Source organism: Tribolium castaneum, chromosome 8 (genome assembly GCF_031307605.1).
Source record: "Tribolium castaneum strain GA2 chromosome 8, icTriCast1.1, whole genome shotgun sequence".
In the NCBI taxonomy this organism is placed as follows: domain Eukaryota; kingdom Metazoa; phylum Arthropoda; class Insecta; order Coleoptera; family Tenebrionidae; genus Tribolium; species Tribolium castaneum.
Genome location: NC_087401.1, coordinates 16,847,680 through 16,866,473, shown reverse-complemented (window position 1 = coordinate 16,866,473; position 18,794 = coordinate 16,847,680). Strand labels below are relative to the sequence as shown.

The window sequence follows — 18,794 nt, the reverse complement described above, 5'->3', positions numbered from 1 at the left end:
CTGCAGAGTTCCGTTCGAGCGCTAATTCGTTAATATCAGATAAAATAATCAACAAACACATTGTTTATTTAACATTTGGACGAGCTTTGCCGATTGGAATTAATTACAACAAAAAACAATACACAATAAAAACAGCAATCGGTAGTACATTGTGGATTAAATCGGGTTATTCAAATAATGTTTGCAATTGTCAATATTACCAGAAACATTTTACTGAAAGTAATACAATTGGCGCACTCGCTACGTTCGTTATTGGTTATGCAACCAACAATACTATAGGGCCAATAAATCACCCTCCGGATCTTTTCTTCGCTTCCCTTGGAACAAAAAAGGTTATCCTCCGGCCATAAATTCATTTAGTCGGGTAATAATAGCAATAATCAGGCATTCCCGTAATCGGATCGCTTTTCGGGTCAAAGACGTACAACTCGTACATAAATTCCGCAGATTTGGGTAAACCCCCGAGGTCGTCAATTATTAATGAAAGTGGCAGAAAATCAAATTTTTTAAATTTCCCGGCCCGAAGTGGGCGTGGTTACGCAATCACAGAATTTCATTTCAATTTTTCTTCGTTTTCTTTGGGAAAACCACCTCTAGACATGAGGAAAAAAACAAATTGCACCCTTTTTAAGGCGAAGCCGTGACACATCCATTAATTCTCCGTCCAGATCCTCGCATTTATCAAACTTAGAGCCACGACACAACGATGGCGCTTTATGATTTTCGAAACGTATTCGTCCATTTGTTTCGGAACGTGACCGATAACGAAATGGAACGGATTAACCTATGCTTTAAATCGATGATCTTTATCGCGACTTGCAAATTTCGCCGACTTTAACGGCGACGACGTGTGATATTATGGCCGGAATAAATTTTCCAAAACGTTGCCTACTTGGGATACGAATCTATTCGCCCAACTGGTTGCCTATACGCTGAAATATCGACGTATTCAGCTGTAATTACGTGGAATAATAGCAATCGTTTCATTGTTTGCTTTTCTTATTCAAAGCCTCCGACATTGTCTGTTTTGTAAAACACACACAACAACGATTTTAACTGTTCATGTCAGTGTAATTACGTTTAATTATTTCAGCTATTAATGTAAAGCAACCCACAATGCACCTTTGTATAATTAGTTACATAAACTGGCAGGATTAAGTGAAAGGGATTGGATTAATTGAATCCAAGCTTAGACATAGTTTATATTTTACAATAATATAATACAATAGAAGTCGATTCGTATAAATAAAGCGATGACTTTACGAAATGTATTTTTCATCAGTTTTGTACATTTGGAAAATCACCAGATTCACTTATATCTTGTAGTTTATTTGTTTAAAATAACATTTGTGTGACACCAAAAATCAAAAAATGTTATTCTCTCTATACTAATACAAGTAGAGGCGTTATAGAAATACTGGCAAAAAACGTCAGAATTACTGGTATAAGTACGTCACTTAGGAACATTATAAAGTAAAGAGTGGCAAGTAACGAGGAATGTATAAAAATCAAGTCTTTTGTGAGAAAGGAAACCTAATAATAAATACTGTGAACGTAAAAAAATAATACTGAACATAATGTACAAAAATAATAATTCTTCTTCCTTAACTCTTACTACGTTATTAAAAAACCCAGCAGTTAAAAATGGCAAGGCTAAATATTGGCTTAGATACATATATACAAACAAAACACATCTACATATTTGTGACACGTCGCCGGAAAAGACGCCCTCTGGCGAGCGATTTTTCCGCCGCCTATTTTGGTCATTAGGACGGTAATTTCTCGTGTATTTAGCCCGAACGATAATAAATAACATGAATTCAGTCCGTTCATCTAAACTAACTAAAAATATACAGGGGACGAAACAATTCGGAGAAGAGTTTTGAGAAAATCGGGTCATAGTAGCTGCCGTTCTTTTTGTTTGTTGTCAACACGAACACCCTGTATCTTATCAAAAATTATATAAAAAATTAAAATTATATATAGTCACTTAACATTATAAATATGTACACTTTTGCAAATTCATTTTTATACACTGCTACTTTATCATCGTAAAGTATTATAATCGTACATACACTATAATCTAACAATTAGTGGATTTTTACTTTATTAGGTTTGTCCTCGTGAGGGACCGCGTTCACACGTGTGACTGTCATGGCTAAGTTTTTTAAAACGTCAAAAGCGAAAGTGGGTTTTGATTAGGCCGAACCGTCTATCGGGGGCGGCGGGGGTAGTGAGCTCTAATTAACGGAATTATTGCTAAAATCACACGAAACGGGGCTATCTAGTACCCTGCGCTTCCAAACGTCACGAAATGAGTATTATCAATAAATAACTAGGTATAGTTAGGTCGTTGTTTAATGTCTTTCAAGTGTTTCACTCCAAATTTCTTCAATAAAATTAAGTAGACATGCCATCATGAGTGTGTTTAACCATAATTGCAGCTTAAAACTCGTTTTCTCTCAAAGATTTGGTTAGTTGGTCGTGGCCCCACGTTGGGCGCCACAGCCCAATTTAACCCGGCATCCATTTTTTGCACTGACAACTCCAAAAATCATCAAAATGTATCGAAATTTGTACTTTTTTTCTAATTGCAATTCGCCCCCTCGGCTCACTACCCTTTAGTCCGACTCAGCCCCGAATTTCACGCATCACTAAAATGCCCCTGACTCGGTTTCTCCTCCTGCATGTGCCTAAATCTGACGAAACCTTGTTCGTCCACCAGCATGGAATCCTGGTGGTTCGGCAAGGTTTGCACCCCGAGATGGGGTCGAGCATGGTTTTTACGCGTCCGACCAGTCGATCTCCTCCCGGACGTATTCGACGAATTCCGACTCCTTCTATCGAAATCCCCGCGTTCGAAATCATGCCGCGTCCTTTCGTACTGGTGATTATCCACCGGTTCGCTATAGATATTACGTTCTTGCGCCCCGCCTTCATCGTCATACTTCGGCTTCGTGTAGTACTTTGCCGAATTCAACCGCGCCGAACTTCGGCCGAAGTTCGCCTCGTGGTTATTCGGACGCGAATCGAACCGATCGGACCAATTCGGGCGTTCGAAACGGTCGAAATTGCTAGTGCGTTCCGAATCGGAATGGTAACGTTCTAGGGTTGATTTCTTATCGAAGGAGTCGTTTTGAAAGGCGGTTTTTAACAAATTGGGACGTTCGACTGGTTCGGTTGGTATGTTGTCCATAATCATCTCGTTCCGGCTGTAGTTAAGCGCGTTGGGGTTGGTATTACAATTGTTAGGGTATATGTTATCAGTGCTTGAGTCGCTGGTCGTGCACGGGAAGAGGGGGAATCCCCCGGTTTGCTTCTCGCGTTGCGACATTTTCAAGCTCACCACGATTGCCAAAAGGGTGATTATTGAAATTTCGAGGAAACGGACCGAAAGTTCGAAACCCCACAAAATCCAATGGTGTTTAGTCTCATCATTGAATCGGTCGATTTTAATGAAGAACAATGCATACAATTGGACGAAGCCCAAAAGTATGAAAAGTAGCGCCACTGCGATTGTTATATGCGACGCATATGAGATGTTCTGTGTGCACATCTCGGACAAGTTCTGGCTTTTCTTGGCCAAGACGTTTTTAATGATTCGGTACAAGTACAAGTAACTAAAACCGAGCGCCCATGACAGGAGGACGAAAACCGGTCGACAGACAATGAGACTGGCCTTTTCAAAATGGCCGAAACTCTCAAACGTGCTCAAACATATACATAGAACTATATGTAAGAGTGCGAACACGACGAGAAAAACCGGTCGCGTCTTGACTTCCAAATGCGTCAGCGTCCGTTTGAGGAGGAAAAGGATCAAAACGGCGAACGTCGTTGCTAGAAGCGACAAAGGGAACGAATGCAAGAACTCATATAGGAAAATATTGAACGATTTATTGACGTTGTACGGATCATAGGTGAGGTAGAAAATCCTCAGCACACAAATCACCGTCAACATCAAATGAATCGTCAGGAAATAGCTCTTCGAGAACATATGAGGGTCGTTCTCGTACCGCACCAACTTATAGATCGAATAGATCGCCAGGAGGATATAACCAAACACAACCAAATAAACATGAACGTTCCAACAAATCAGCCAAATCTCCTCGGTACTCGCCTTTGTCACGTTCGTCTCCTTCTCCTTAACGTTCGGCAAGTTGACCGAAACTTGCGTCGTCTCCTCCTTCCGTACCGTCACACTTTCGGTGATCTCCTCGCTCCTCTCAGTCTCATGCTCCTCGACTTCGTCCCGGACGATCTCAACTGACGGTTCCGCGGCCGGTGCTCGTGTCTTGGTGGTTTTGACGTTTTGTGGTGTTGCTGTCACAGCACGGTACAGTATTTCCGGTATCTGTATATCATCATGGCGTCCATTAGAACCGCTCAGTATCCTGGTGATTGACGGTTCCGGTGCGTAACTCTTCTCATACTCGAAACTGGTCTCATTGTGGCGATTCAAGCCGTAGAAATCGCCCAATTTGGCACTTTGCGATGGCGTGTTTAGCGTTTTCTTCTTTTCGGTTTTTTCGGTTTTGGGTTCGGGGATTTTCTCGGCATTGACTTTGGGTAGGTCGGGGCGGAAGGGGATTCGGTCTTTGCTGGGCATTAAACTGGGCGGTGGGATGGGTCTCCGACTGGCGAAACCATGGGAGTTTGTCCCACGAAGGGTAGGTTTATCGGCGAAAGGGTGCTGGAATGCTGGAGGGATTGGCGGTGTGAAAAAATCCCGGTTTGGAGGGATATAACTGGGAATGTCTTTGCTATACATTGATTTAGTCGGCCGTACGTTTCTATGGAGACTTGCCCCCGTGGTTGACTTGATGTTACTCTCGGTTACTTGTTCGCCAGGCTCAAAGTCCGGCTTTAACCGATCGTTGTTATACCGGTTAGGGTTATTATAGTGTTTGTTGTTGTTGTTCTTCAATATGTCAGCAGCTGGTGCTGATGTAGGTAGTACATGATCCTTCTCTAGATCGCTTCCATACCCATCATCCTTCTTCTCTTCGTAGTCACTTGTTTCGAAATCGACACTACTTCGTCCAGAAGGCCGTTCGTTCTTCACATCAACTCGTTCCCATTCGTCGTTTCCATCGGAATACTTGTAGGTGGTAAGGAGTGGTGTAGCGAGTGTCGTAACTGGATAAGCATTATCCGGTATAGATCTTTTCGTCGTGCTTCCGTAAGCTACTTTATTAAATACAGCAGCGATGCTCTGTTCAAGATTCATTTTCTCGAGTAAATGTTCGCTTTTGTCGAACGCGCTCGAATAAGCTTCAACCGAAGAACTAACACTGCACCACGATATCAGTAACAAATAGTAAAGCAACAACTGCTTGATTAATAACGTTTTTTGGAAAATTGACGCGAATCGAGTTAATAGGCACGTACGTATTGTTAGAAACACGTTTTCTTTTGTTTCATCAAGTCCACAGTCTTGATGAGGAGATGAATCACAGATAGATTTTTTGATGCGACGACGACGCCGCTGTGCGGACGTCGTCGCGACGCTTAGATCACTTGGCTTTAACATGGCGATGGTGACATTTTTCTCACGCCGATGATGAGCCGATGAGAGGGCGCTGCTGGACGACGGACGACATGGGAATTTACCTGAAATCAAAAAATTCACTCATATTCAAACCTATTTATATGTTTTTGAATTAAAAAACTCAAGAAATATATATATATATATATATATTTCTATAGCAATATATACGTTGTAAATATATTTCGAATCAGCTTGATCAGTTGTTCAGTTTTGTAGTTTTTGTATCTACAGATCAAATCTAAATACGTTATCAGGGTGTTATTACTACGACAATAGCATCGGTCCCTAACGAGCTCCTTGCGGTACGCTCCCACCGCACACAATAAACCTCTCAATTCCCTCAGTGTTTGTATTTTTTCACGTCGATCAATCATCGTGAAACAAGAGAAACACAATACGCCTCCTTTGCGATTCTTGGATTGTTTCCAATATGAAAATATCGCTTTTTCGCCAAGGGAGCGCCTCAAAAAAATGCACAGTACAGGAGATTCGTTCTATCGATCGCTTTGTGATTAATTAACGTTTAGTTTACGAGTTAAATTGGTTTAAATATTAAACTAGTTTTCGGCGAAGTTGCGAGTGATTTAAACGTGACTTTTTTGTTTCCGAAGAAGAGAGAGTCGGGTAATTAAGGAGAAGAGGATCGACGTTTATTGTTAAGGGTTTTCGGGTAGTTAAGTCGTGACTCACAAATCAATTAACTTAATGGAGCCAACGACAAATTGTCGAAAAATAAAAAATTCAAATCGACCAATCCGTTGTAACACAGCACACGTCGTGACAACATCTGTTCAAAAACAAATAAACTTTAGCAATAAGGCAAAAATTCGGATTTAATTTCTCAATTTCGCTTCAACGCTGTGTTCGGGGTGTGTGTACTGAGAAAGTTTCCGAATCGATCGCTTTCACACACACACACCGGAATTTTTTATACATTCTTGCTGAATCATTTTAATCTCGTCACTGTAGAGCGATCGAAGGAGGCAATCTCAAGGACACTTATTGCGCCTCCTTGACACACAATGTCCAAATTTCCACATCAAAAATTCATCAAATCAATACTTTTTAAGGGTGGTGGTGGAGCACCTGTTGTCAGGGATGAAACCCACCACCACCACAAAAAATAAATTGTAAGGACTTGTTATTACATCCTCGAACTTATCGAACAATAATACCAACTTTGAAAATACCCGAGAGACGTCAAACTGAAAAAGTTTCACCACGACTGTTATTAGAAAAATAACACACACTCACAAAAAAAATTACCAATCTCACATCCCTTAATACATATTTGGATTCCTGCGGTCCATCATCCCCTATATTTACCGAAACAGGGAATTTCATCACGACGCCCTAATAAAAAAGTTATTGCCAGATTGTAAAATTTTCCGATCGAAATTAATGACAGGTGTTGTACTAGCGATCGATGAGGTTATTAATCGACTTAGAAAGTCACTCGGTAATGAAACGCCAACTCTGATTTTACGCCACCGTGTCAAAAGGGGTGTAGAGAGGGTGAGAGGGCTAATGACGTTCCACAGATGAATTTCTGAGGAAAATTAATCAAGAAATGTGCACAAAAATGGAACTGAATCAAATTTCGATCGCTCGTTAACTTCCCCTCCTGCCCTGATCTAATCACCAGAAATTACATTCTTGACAATAAAAACGTTCAACAGCGCCGTAAATATTCTTATTAATAATTATCGAATACGCCGGAAAACATTCAAAGATAATACATAATAGTTTTTCTTCTTAAAAAACACATTTAAATTTAAATTTACCGCCATATCACAAACCTGACCTGACCTGACCTGACCATAAGAGAACGCAACAGTTTAGTAACGTTCTTATTTTAATTACATAAAAAATTGTGTAATTTTGAGCAAATAGATGGAAAAGTTAACAGTTTTTCGTCAGATTTATTTTAGTTTTAACCTAGAAACTCACGCATTTTGGAAAATGTCGACAAAAATCACCAAAATCGATTAAAAAACCAAGAAACTTTGTTACAAGTGTTACAAGCACACTTATTATGCGAAAAAAATTTCAAACAGAGTGAAAAAACCGCATTTTTCAATAAAAAAAATTACCTTTTCGTAAAATGATCAAAAAATTACGTCATTTTTGACTTTTGCAACAGTTTAGTAACGTTTTTTATTTTAATTACTTGAAAAATTGTGTCATTTTGAGCAAATATACCGAAAAGTTACCAGTTTTTCGTCAGATTTATATGTTTTAAATTAAAAACTCACGTATTTTGGAAAATTTCGTCAAAAATCACCAAAATCGATTAGAAAAACAAAAAACTTTGTTAAAGCAAACCAAATTAAATCAAAAATTTCATATTGTATGAGCTACAAACACACTTATTAAGCGAAAAAAATTTCAAACAGTAAAAAAAGCGCATTTTTCAATAAAAAAAATCACTTTTTTCGTAAAATGATCAAAAATTACATCATTTTAAACTTTTGCAGCAGTTTAGTAACCTTTTTTATTTTAATTACATAAAAAATTGTGTAATTTTGAGCAAATATACCGAAAAGTTACCAGTTTTTTGTCAGATTTATATTAGTTTTGAGTTAAAAACTCACGTATTTTGGAAAATTTCGTCAAAAATCACCAAAATCGATTAGAAAAACAAGAAACTTTGTTAAAGCAAACCAAATCAAATCGAAAATTTCATATTGTTTGAGCTACAAACACACTTATTATGCGAAAAATTTTTCAAATAGAGAAAAAAGCACATTTTTCAATAAAAAAATTTCACTTTTTTCGCAAAAAGATAAAAAAATTACATCATTTTTGACGTTTGCAACAGTTTAGTAACGTTGTTTATTTTAATTACATAGAAAGTTGTGTAATTTTGAACAAATAGATGGAAAAGTTTCCAAATTTTCGTTAGATTTATATTAGTTGTGAGTTAAAAACTCACGTATTTTGGAAAATTAAATCAAAAATTTCATATTGATTGAGGTACAAACGTACTTATTATGCGAAAAAGTTTTTAAACAGTAAAAAAGCGCATTTTTCAATAAAAAAAATCACTTTTTTCGCAAAAGGATAAAAAAATTACGTCATTTTTTACTTCTGCAGCAGTTTAGTAACGTATTTTATTTTAATTACATACAAAATTGTGAAATTTTGAACAAAAAGACGGAAAAGTTATCAGTTTTTCGTCAGATTTATATAAGTTTTGAGTTAAAAACTCGCGCATTTTGGAAAATTTCGTCAAAAATCACCAAAATCGATTAAAGAAACAAGAAACTTTGTTAAAGCAAACCAAATTAAATCGAAAATTTCATATTGTTTGAGCTACAAACACACTTATGCGAAAAAATTTTCAAATAGAGAGAAAAAAAGCGCATTTTTCAATAAAAAAAAATCACTTTTTTCGCAAAAAGATAAAAAAATTACATCATTTTTGACTTTTGCAACAGTTTAGTAACGTTGTTTATTTTAATTACATAGAAAGTTGTGTAATTTTGAACAAATAGATGGAAAAGTTTCCAAATTTTCGTTAGATTTATATTAGTTCTGAGTTAAAAAGTCACGTATTTTGGAAAATTAAATCAAAAATTTCATATTGTTTGAGGTACAAACGTACTTATTATGCGAAAAAGTTTTCAAACAGTAAAAAAAGTGCATTTTTCAATAAAAAAAATTTGCAAAACGATCAAAAAAATTACGTCATTTTTGACTTCTGCAGCAGTTTAGTAACGTTCTTTATTTTAATTACATACAAAATTGTGTAATTTTGAACAAAAAGACGGAAAAGTTACCAGTTTTTCGTCAGATTTATTTAAGTTTTGAGTTAAAAACTCACACATTTTGGAAAATTTCGTCAAAAATTACCAAAATTGATTAAAGAAATAGGAAATTTTGTTAAAGCAAACCAAATTAAATCGAAAATTTCATATTGTTTGAGCTACAAACACACTTATTGTGCGAAAAATTTGCAAAATGATCAAAAAATTACGTCATTTTTGACTTTTGAAACAGTCTAGTAACATTTTTTTATTTTAATTACATAAAAAATTGTGTAATTTTGAGCAAATATACCAAAAAGTTACCAGTTTTTCGACAGATTTATATTATTTTTAAGTTAAAAACTCAGGTATTTTGCAAAATTTCGTCAAAAATCAGCAAAAATAGATCAAAGATTGTTCTGTTTTTACAAAATTTTGACAAATAAAATCCGTTTTTTTATTCAATAAAAAATTACATTATTGTCAATGACATCAAACAAAATTTTTGGCTCGTTTTATAAAAAAAAAACTCATTTTTTCTACAAATTTTATTAATAATGTTGATTAAATTAATAATTTTGCATAAACATACCAAACTATTGCTAAAAATATCAAAAATTACCTTTTACGTTTAACTTTCGCAAATGTTTAAGGACGTTTTCTCGCCAGGTTTATTAAAAATAATTAGAAACTGTAGCCTGTTTTGACCATTTTTTTTATTCAATCCAAAAATTTCTTACAATTTAAAGTGATTAGCTACGCCACTGTTGGTTCATGGCGTCAATAATTCACCCTTGTGTACTTGTAGAAACATCCCCTATTGATAGTTTACTGACCCGAAAGCATAATTTATCACTTAATGACATTTCGAGTGACCATTTTACGGCCGTATTCACAAGAACGGACCGTAATAAAAATTTCTCCCTCGATCCTTGAAAATTTCCGAATTAGCGAACAAAAATATCGTAGAGAACGCATCCCGACATCTGTTACATGTTAGGTAATTTCGTTAAGGCCTTCTTCCCCCTTTGGAACGTCCGTCATAAACTCGTGCGTTCGATCGTACGTTTTTTTCCCTCTCTTCCTCTTCGTCCTCAATTGTGATATAAATTTTTTTCGCGACATCCAAAGCCCGGCTTAGTTAAAAATCCAATTTTTCGAGCTGTTATGAGCTGTAAATTTCGTGATAATTGCGTTTTAATTCCTAGCTCTGAATGATAATTGTGTATGAGAGAGAGTGCGAGGATTTGGACTGGTTAATCTGCGGCGATTTTAAAACTCGGGAGGTGTTTTGTTTGAAATTAAAGGAAAAAAAAAACGGAAATGTTTGTACGGATAGTTGACTCGAAACCCGACAGTGACAAGAATTAAATTCAGATTAATGTCACTTCGTTAATCGTCGCAGAAAAAATTGTTTTTGTGACGAGTTTGGCTCACTGGATGGAGCTTCAAACAAAAGACGAGAAAAAACGCACAAAGCGTAATTTAATATTCATTTTATTGTCACTGGAATTAAAATAAATTGCGCCACAGTTCGGTATTTCGCTAATTAAAATAATTTATTAACTCCCGTAACACTTTATAAAATTATACCGGGTCAGGACAGGTTTTAGGCAACACCCTGTATCGAAAAAATGTTAACAACGTTAACACGATTCTGACTCAGAAACCGTGATGGAATTGTTACGATTTTTATCATAATCACAACATTTCCATCACGGTTGAATAATTCGAATAAATTCCGGCAATGAAACAATAATAAAAATTTTATCAATTTAGATAAAACTGCTCGAACCCTTCGTATTTCTTCAAAGTGTCATGATTTAAATTTAATAAAAGAAAACGTCAAAAATAACGATTTATTTTATTACGTCCATAAATTATATAAGTGATTTAGTATTTTTATATGTTAACGCCCACGTGATACAATTAAAATCAAAGATGGCCATGAGTAAAAAATCGGTGAAAGGATGCGATTTGTATTCGTTGGCGTAATGGGAAAGGTAGCGGATTACAGGTTAAGCCTTTTTTTATCGTAACATCGAAAGGGAAAAATTGCAAAGATTGAATTTCGTATCATAACTTAAAAACCAGTGGCGTACCGTTACAGAAATAACAAAGCAAATGATTTTGAGACATGCATCCGACATCATTAGGACACTCTTTGATCCTCGATGCATACACGAATGAAAACACATTAAAAAAAACAACCAACGATCGTTTTAAAGTCACAAAGCAAACTTGATTTTAAACTCGGAGAGCACAAATAAAAATAATAACAACAAAACGTTCATCGAATCGAAAATAATTCGACTCTTGCCGCCGCTGGAATTATCATCAAAGAGTGAATATTTCATGAATCACTTAATCTCGCGAAAAAACACGAAATTTTTTGGATTACAACGCAATTCGTACTTCAAACATGTTGTACAGGGTGTTTCAAGTGATCTAACGGAGCTTTTTATTTAACCAGCTTTGTTGTCTGTCTGTCTGTTTCACATTTTCCGAGCCAAATTTAAACGGGTTCCTGGTGTTCCAATGAACTGAAATTTTGCACACTTACGTAATCGGCGTAACAATGCAATCCTAAGAGAGTTATTTTAAATAATCCATATCCTTACACAATTTAACTGACCTATACTGTTTTTTTCGCAAGATTTAGCTAAAAGGGACCGAAATATCACCGAATTAAGTCAAAAAAAATTTTTTTCTCACTTTTCTAGTGCAATTTTCGGTCAAAAACACAAATATTTTACAAAATGCAGTTAAAAACAACCAAAAAATCACAAAATTGGGCCAAAGAAGTCAAAAAAGAAATGAAATTACTTGCTAGTTAAGATCGAAAGAGTCTCTGCAATGTTGTATTTGAGTTGAAAACTCAGTTTTTTGTCTTTATTGAAACAATTTTTCGGAAAAAAACGCCGAAAAATATATGTTACATATTTTTTGACATTTCTCGAAGGTTTTAGTGCAACTGTTTTGGTCAGAAAAAACACATATTTAGCAAAAACCAGTCGTAAATTAACCAAAAAATCACAAAATTGAGTCAAAAAACATGTTTCAAACTCAATTAAGTCGAAAATTTCCAGTGTTTAAGTACGTTTTTAAACAAAAAACTGTTATTTTTGCACAAATTTGCTAAAACAAACCAGAGTATCTCAAATTTTAAACACATTTTTCGGCCAGAAACGGAATTATTTCGGCAAAAACAACACAAAAAAACAATAAATCATATTAAAAAAAACAGATTTGTGCTATTTTATTTTTTTTTCTTTAGAAAAGAGTAAAAATGAATAATATTTTAGAAATTGTTTTGGCGGATGGTAAAAGTTGAACACCCTGTATGTGGCCCAAGACTGACGAACCGTGTTATTAAACGATAACCTGATGTTAGACGAGGTAATTACGCATTCATTAACAATTACTTAGTCTATGTTAAAAAGTTAAATGACGTGTGGAAGTTATTACAAAAGTTGGCGATGGATTTCGGTCGACGTTCATTTATTTTTAATTGTAATTCTATAACCTCAAAAAATCCATTCAATGGCGACGTGATTGGTTATTAACATTATACAGTTGCCGACTGTTTTTTTTATCTATTCACCTTCTACTTCTATTTAAAGAAACGTAAATAACGGACGAAAAATTCATCAGGGAAAAAGATCGAAACGGTGCTTTTGTCATTGACGCCTTTCACTTTGGACGAGTTCACGAACAATTTTCTCTGTAGTGGAATCAGTTAAATTTTTACAACTGTGGTGGAAATTATGGGAATTTTGACACTGTTTCCAGTGGCGTATCATTTTGCTAAACCAAACACAGTCGTAAAATAAATAACGCCACAAAATCCCTTTTTCTTCGTTGTAAATTAGTAAGTTTTTACGAGGTAGGAGGAAACGTTCCGTTCTTTATATTCCTACCCTAAATCTTAATAATTCGCTGTATCTGTCGTGTTGTGAAACTTTTCTAATTCCGTACGTGATGCAACAACTTTTATGAAAAAAAAAAAACTGACTTCGAGTCCGTTAATTATTCCATTCTGTGTGAATGTACGCACGCACGAGAAAATAATTACCACCTTAACAAAAAAAAAAAAAAACTAGACGCTATCTGTTGCACATTTTCCAATCCCTGTATCAACTGTTGACACACTCATCTGGATGGCGTAAAATTTCGTATTATGCAAATTTCGTTCCTGTACCGGTAGATAATTTTCCAGTTAAGTGAGTAACGTGTTTCGAGCCGCTTTTCCTCAAGTGACACTCCGGAAACGGAAATCATAGCGCACTTTTACCTCCTAGTACAATAATATTCATTGTGGCATACGATCGATTCGTCTCCTCCTCCACTTGGAAACACAACTCAAGGTTGTGGAGGAGATGCAAAGCCAGTGGCGTACGTAATTTTTATCGTGAAATAATCCAATTAATTCGCTGAATGAAGAATTTTCATCGATTAAAAGTATTAGCCGTCCCGAAACCAAATCCAATTTTAAATTTTAATTAAACGAGAATTTAATACTGTACAAATTTCCGCAGAAAGTGTCACGTGAAGCGTAAATATGAAAATTAACTGAATTTCGGAGGGGCATCTGGCTCTTTTGTTTATTTATGTACACATACAACATTTTTTCCTACGTTTCTAATTCGGTCTTTGTTTATATCAGGAGCCACACCAGACGTGAAACTGGAAGTAATTTAATACGCAATGAAAAAACGTCATAAATTTTAACTAGGATACGAGACCCCCTTGTAAAACATCCACTTATAACGGAAAAAAGACGATTTCGTTTCCTTTAATTAAACTTGTACAATTACGTAATTTGGAAAAAATCCTCACCATTATGGTAATTTTAATTATAAAGTGAAAGTGATGCTCGATGAAAAAATTTTGAAACGGTGATTTATCAGTGTTGAAAATTGGGATTGGTTGTTTGGGAGTTCTCGGAGATAATTTTGCAATTATTTCGCGATTTGACGCGTCACTTAACGCCTGATTATCGTGTTTTTTCAAGCATTAGGAAATAAAAGAAGGAAACTGAACCGTGATAGAATAGATATTGCTCGACTCGTTTTCTACACAACTGGAAAATAACAATTAAACACTGGTGGTCCACAACTGACTCGATTTTATTGTAATTTTTGACAGTGAAGCCTGAAATCAAGCTCCAAGTCCAATGAGTTTGGGTGAAAACAAAAATTTCGACAAAAATACAGCAAAAAATTGACGAAGTTTTATTGATTGGCACATTTGTCACACAGTAACACAATCATTTGTACCGAAAAATTGCGTTATTTATGCTTTTTCGTTGTAAAAACTCAATTATATTGCAAAATTTCGACAAAAATTATTGAACAAATGCCGGATTCAAAAGCTAGATTATTTTTTACATTGTTTGTTTTCGTCATTTAAACAGAAACACAATAAACCAAAAAAATACATAAATACAAAAAAATATCCATTTTGTAACATAAATCAAAGTTGGCTGCTTCAAATGTCAAATTCATTTCAGTACTCAAATAGATACTCTATTATTTCTCAAATTTTTTCCCTATTTCTTTAAAAATTTATTGCATGTTTTCGAAAATTAATCAAAAAAATCGTCAAAAATTATTATACAATGTGTTTTTAAATGATTCTCATCTAGTTAACTTTGAAATTGGTTTACATGTAAAAAAGTAGTGCCGCTTTGCTCAAATGCCAATAAATGTCAAATCTGTTATCTGTCAGTTGAAAAATTCGCTTAATTTCTTTTAAAACTTTCATTAAAATTCAACTAAATTGTCACACCGTGCAAGAAAACACTTTTATTATCGAAGCTTATTTATTATTACTTTTATTATCGATGTCTAAATGCCTATCATTAATTATATGAAGCGGCATCTTCTGATTTTACATGAGAAACTCACAGATGACTAGATGAGAATCATTTAAAAACACATTGTACAATTTCCGGTTTCAAAAGCTACAATATTTTCCATTTTTCGAGCGTTATTTTAATAGAAATCTTGTCCAAAATAAACAAAAAAAAAACAAATAGTAAAAAAAGAAATCGCATCCATTTATTATAATTTTGATATTCATTACATCACAATTTTTTCGACAGTTTTTTATAAAACAAAAATCACAAAGTATGTTTTATTTTATTACCTAATATTTTTCGTGATCATTAAATATTTACTTCAATAAAATAGATAATAAATAAAGTAAAGAAAAATAATAAGTGTTTCCATAAATGTAATATAAATCAAAGTTGGCTGCTTCATGTCAAATTAATTTCAGCACTCAAATAAATACTTTATTATTGTAAAATTCTTGTCAAAAATTCTTAAACAATTGCGGGATGATTCAGAAGCTACAATATTTTTTTTTCTAATTTTCAGCGTTATTCTAACAAAAATCTTGTCCAAAATAAACCAAAAAAAAAAACCGAATAGTAAAAAAAAGAAACCGCATCCATTTATTATAATTTTGATATTCATGACAATACAATTTTTTCAACAGTTTTTTATGAAACAAAAATCACAACGTATGTTTTATTTTATTACATAAAATTTTTCATAATCATTAAATATTCACTACAATAAAATAAATAATAAATAAAAATATATCATAAATTTATAAATCAAAGTTGGCTGCTCTACTGTCAAATTCATTTCAGCTCTCAAATGAGTACTCTATTATTGTAATTTTTTTTCTTTATTTCTTTAAAAATTTGTTAGTGAAAATTAACCAAAAATTTCACACCAAAGAAACTGCATTTTTTCATTTAATTTCAGCAGTCAAATGAATAATTTATTATTGATAACGTTCTTCTTTATTTATTTAATTTGTTGCAGTGTCATGTAAGCCAATAACTGTCAAATATGTCACAGTATCTGCCACATAATCGCCGGAAATGCCATAAAAACTGAACCGAATTTTCCGCGAAACTTGATCAAAGTTTGAGCTCTATTCAAACTTTTCTTTCTTATCAAAGGCAAGTTAATTAATCCGATATCTATCTGTAGTTTGGAAAACTATTCCTGAATTAGATTATTTTCAATTATATCTCTCACAATGAGACTTCCGGAATAACCATCAGAATTTATCCAAGTTTTCCAATTTGAAAAGTTATAGAGAAGGCCATGCCCACTTCTACCAACCGTAAATAGATAAATAACGCAATCGTGTCGATAATTTAAAGGAGGCTGTGAAACGTAATTAAAGTACCGCATTTCTGTCCAGTGACAGATAAATAAAATATTTGTTGGGGAATGTGAAACACCGTCCCCTTTTCAAATTATGAAAATAGCGTCGTTAAAAAAGCGCTTAAATTGCTCCTAGTGGCATTTGAAAGACGTTATCTGATGCCAGTGTGATAAGAAATCGGGAGAAGAATTACTTACGATTATCAGTGCATCCGAAACCGCAATCCACTCGCCGTAAAAATCTGCAAAAAAAAAGGCAAAATTGTACGAACAATCGATCGAAATCGATAATTTTAATAAAAATTGAAAGACGTTCCAATAAATCAAAACAGCCGCCCAACAAAACACTGTCGACATTGTTGTCGAATACGCCCAAGATTCCTCATGTCCTACTTAAAATTTTCAATGAAACCCGTCCCCAAGCGGCCGCCAGCCGCCCCCACCGCCCCCAGGCTGGCATGGCGGAGGCGCGAGCGGCCGCCGCCGCCCTGCAGCCGCCTTAACGCCGAAAACGAGCGCAAAAACTCACCAGCAACACGACCACACTTCACATCGTCGACAATAAAAGACAAAGAAACAACATCACATTTTTTCACCGCCGTTTTGCGCACACTGCCCACCAACTGACACAAAACAGCATCCGTGTGGGGCCCAAGGGGGCTGCGGCGACGCCTCGGGGGCGGATTCACAACCGCCTTCGCTTTAATTCACACGGTTGCGGACAATTCGGATCGCCGACACCAACGGGATCATAGCGTCGCCATTTTGTCTATTTACGGACCAGGACTGCCAACGCCAAACGCACTTTCACCAAAGGCACTAGCAGGGGGCTGTGCTTACGCTAATTTAAATTTTCTTTAAAATAATACGCGAAATGAACCGGAAACCAAACCGTCCAGCTCCAGGGTTTTGTTTTTTTTTTTTTTGATTTTTTATGGGTTTATCTTTTTTCGTTTCGAAGGTATTCAATTTTTCGTTATAAAAAAGACCAATTTTGGAAAAATCACTGCGAAGTCGCCTATGAATAATAGGGGATCTCCGGAACTAAGAGGAAAAACTATGACATTTTCGAAAAGCTTATTTTTTTCTAAATACAAAACAATATAAATACAATGTGATATTTTTAAGAAAAAATATATTTAAAATATTTGAAAGTAGTTGGCCATGGATAAATTATTTCACATAAAAGGTGTGAATAATCTAGAAGTTTTGTGAACGGTTATTAAAGTAAAAAATGTGAAATTATAAAAATAAGCTATGTTAAAGTTATTTTCAATCGAACAAATATACGAGCGTCGCAGATTTTAATTACATAAAAAATGTGCAGAAAATTGCAAACGATGTGTCACTACCGTTTGATGACACTTTTTTATGATTTAGTGAAGTATAACGGAGGTGGCGTTGATAATCCTATGTATTTTTTTACCACAGATAATTTGATTTTGCTATTTGAATTGACATTTTTTTGTAAAATAAAATTTTATTGATACGCAATCATACAATTAATAAGATTTTTCTTCTTCCGACATTTCTTGTTTAAAATTGGAAAATAGAATGACAACGTAAGCTTGCCATTTTAAATATAAAACAAATAATTTTTATTAATTGCAAAAATTTGATCTAATAAAAATTTATTATGCTGTTTTTTAATTAATTAGGGCTTAAAAAATCACTAAATTATATATACTTTTTGGGGAATACAATTTTCATAGTTTTAATTAAAAATCAAAAATTTTTTCATGGCCTACTATAAAGAAAAAGCGAAATGTTTTTTTTTCTTATATATTTAAAATTAATTATTACACAAATAGACATATCAAATCAGAAAAAAATAATCTTTTCGAAAATGTCATAGCCAACTATGATTCCTATTTAAAAAAATACAACTTTATGTTATTACAGTTAAACGAATGGTTGAAAAAAATCGCTGATAACATTATTAGATTCTCTGAAAAAAAAAGCCCAAATAATCAAGCGTAATAATGTGGTAAACCATTAAATAATCAGATTTACGCGCAGCTCGGTTATGTTCAATTACAAACCGCCAATAACCTCAAATAACCCCACACTTATTATTTATTTATTCCCGATATTTCCTAACATATCAAAAATCGATAAGCGAGCGTTTGAATTTAACACAACTAAAAAATGATTTACTTACCGTGTGCACTCACCCAACATTAAAATTTTCATAGGAACAAATCTAAATTGAATAATTTATTGCACCTCCACACCGTTAGAATAGAACATCGGTTCTGAGAGCGCAACATGTGCGACAAAACCGTGTTAAAAATATTCCTTGTGGTT

The 18,794-nt window shown here is 34.5% G+C and overlaps 1 protein-coding gene across 2 annotated transcripts; it reads right to left on the bottom strand.

Annotated features, from left to right (window-relative positions):
* Positions 1 to 1,189: 1,189 nt before the first annotated feature.
* On the bottom strand, positions 1,190 to 18,747 carry LOC100142142 (uncharacterized protein). Of its 2 annotated transcripts, none has more exons than XM_064358397.1 (3): positions 18,649 to 18,747; positions 16,686 to 16,729; positions 1,190 to 5,610 (listed from the first exon to the last, which is right to left on the bottom strand). In XM_064358397.1, exons 1-3 carry the CDS (start codon positions 18,678 to 18,680, stop codon positions 2,645 to 2,647), a joined length of 3,042 nt encoding a protein of 1,013 aa, XP_064214467.1. In that variant the 5' UTR covers positions 18,681 to 18,747; the 3' UTR covers positions 1,190 to 2,644. The 2 variants fall into 2 exon arrangements, with proteins under 2 accessions (XP_064214467.1, XP_008194514.1); XM_008196292.3 differs by lacking the exon at positions 18,649 to 18,747 and adding an exon at positions 17,017 to 17,289.
* Positions 18,748 to 18,794: the final 47 nt, after the last annotated feature.

What these genes read in the sequence shown, in the direction of transcription:
- LOC100142142 (XM_064358397.1), bottom strand. Translation starts at nt 18,680, where the DNA reads ATGAAAATTTTAATGTTGGGTGAGTGCACACG. An exon ending in ATGTTGGGTGAGTGCACACG is followed by an intron (nt 16,730 to 18,648) that starts GTAAGTAAATCA and finishes TTTTTTTTGCAG; the next exon opens with ATTTTTACGGCGAGTGGATT. An exon ending in TTTCGGATGCACTGATAATC is followed by an intron (nt 5,611 to 16,685) that starts GTAAGTAATTCT and finishes TTTTGATTTCAG; the next exon opens with GTAAATTCCCATGTCGTCCG.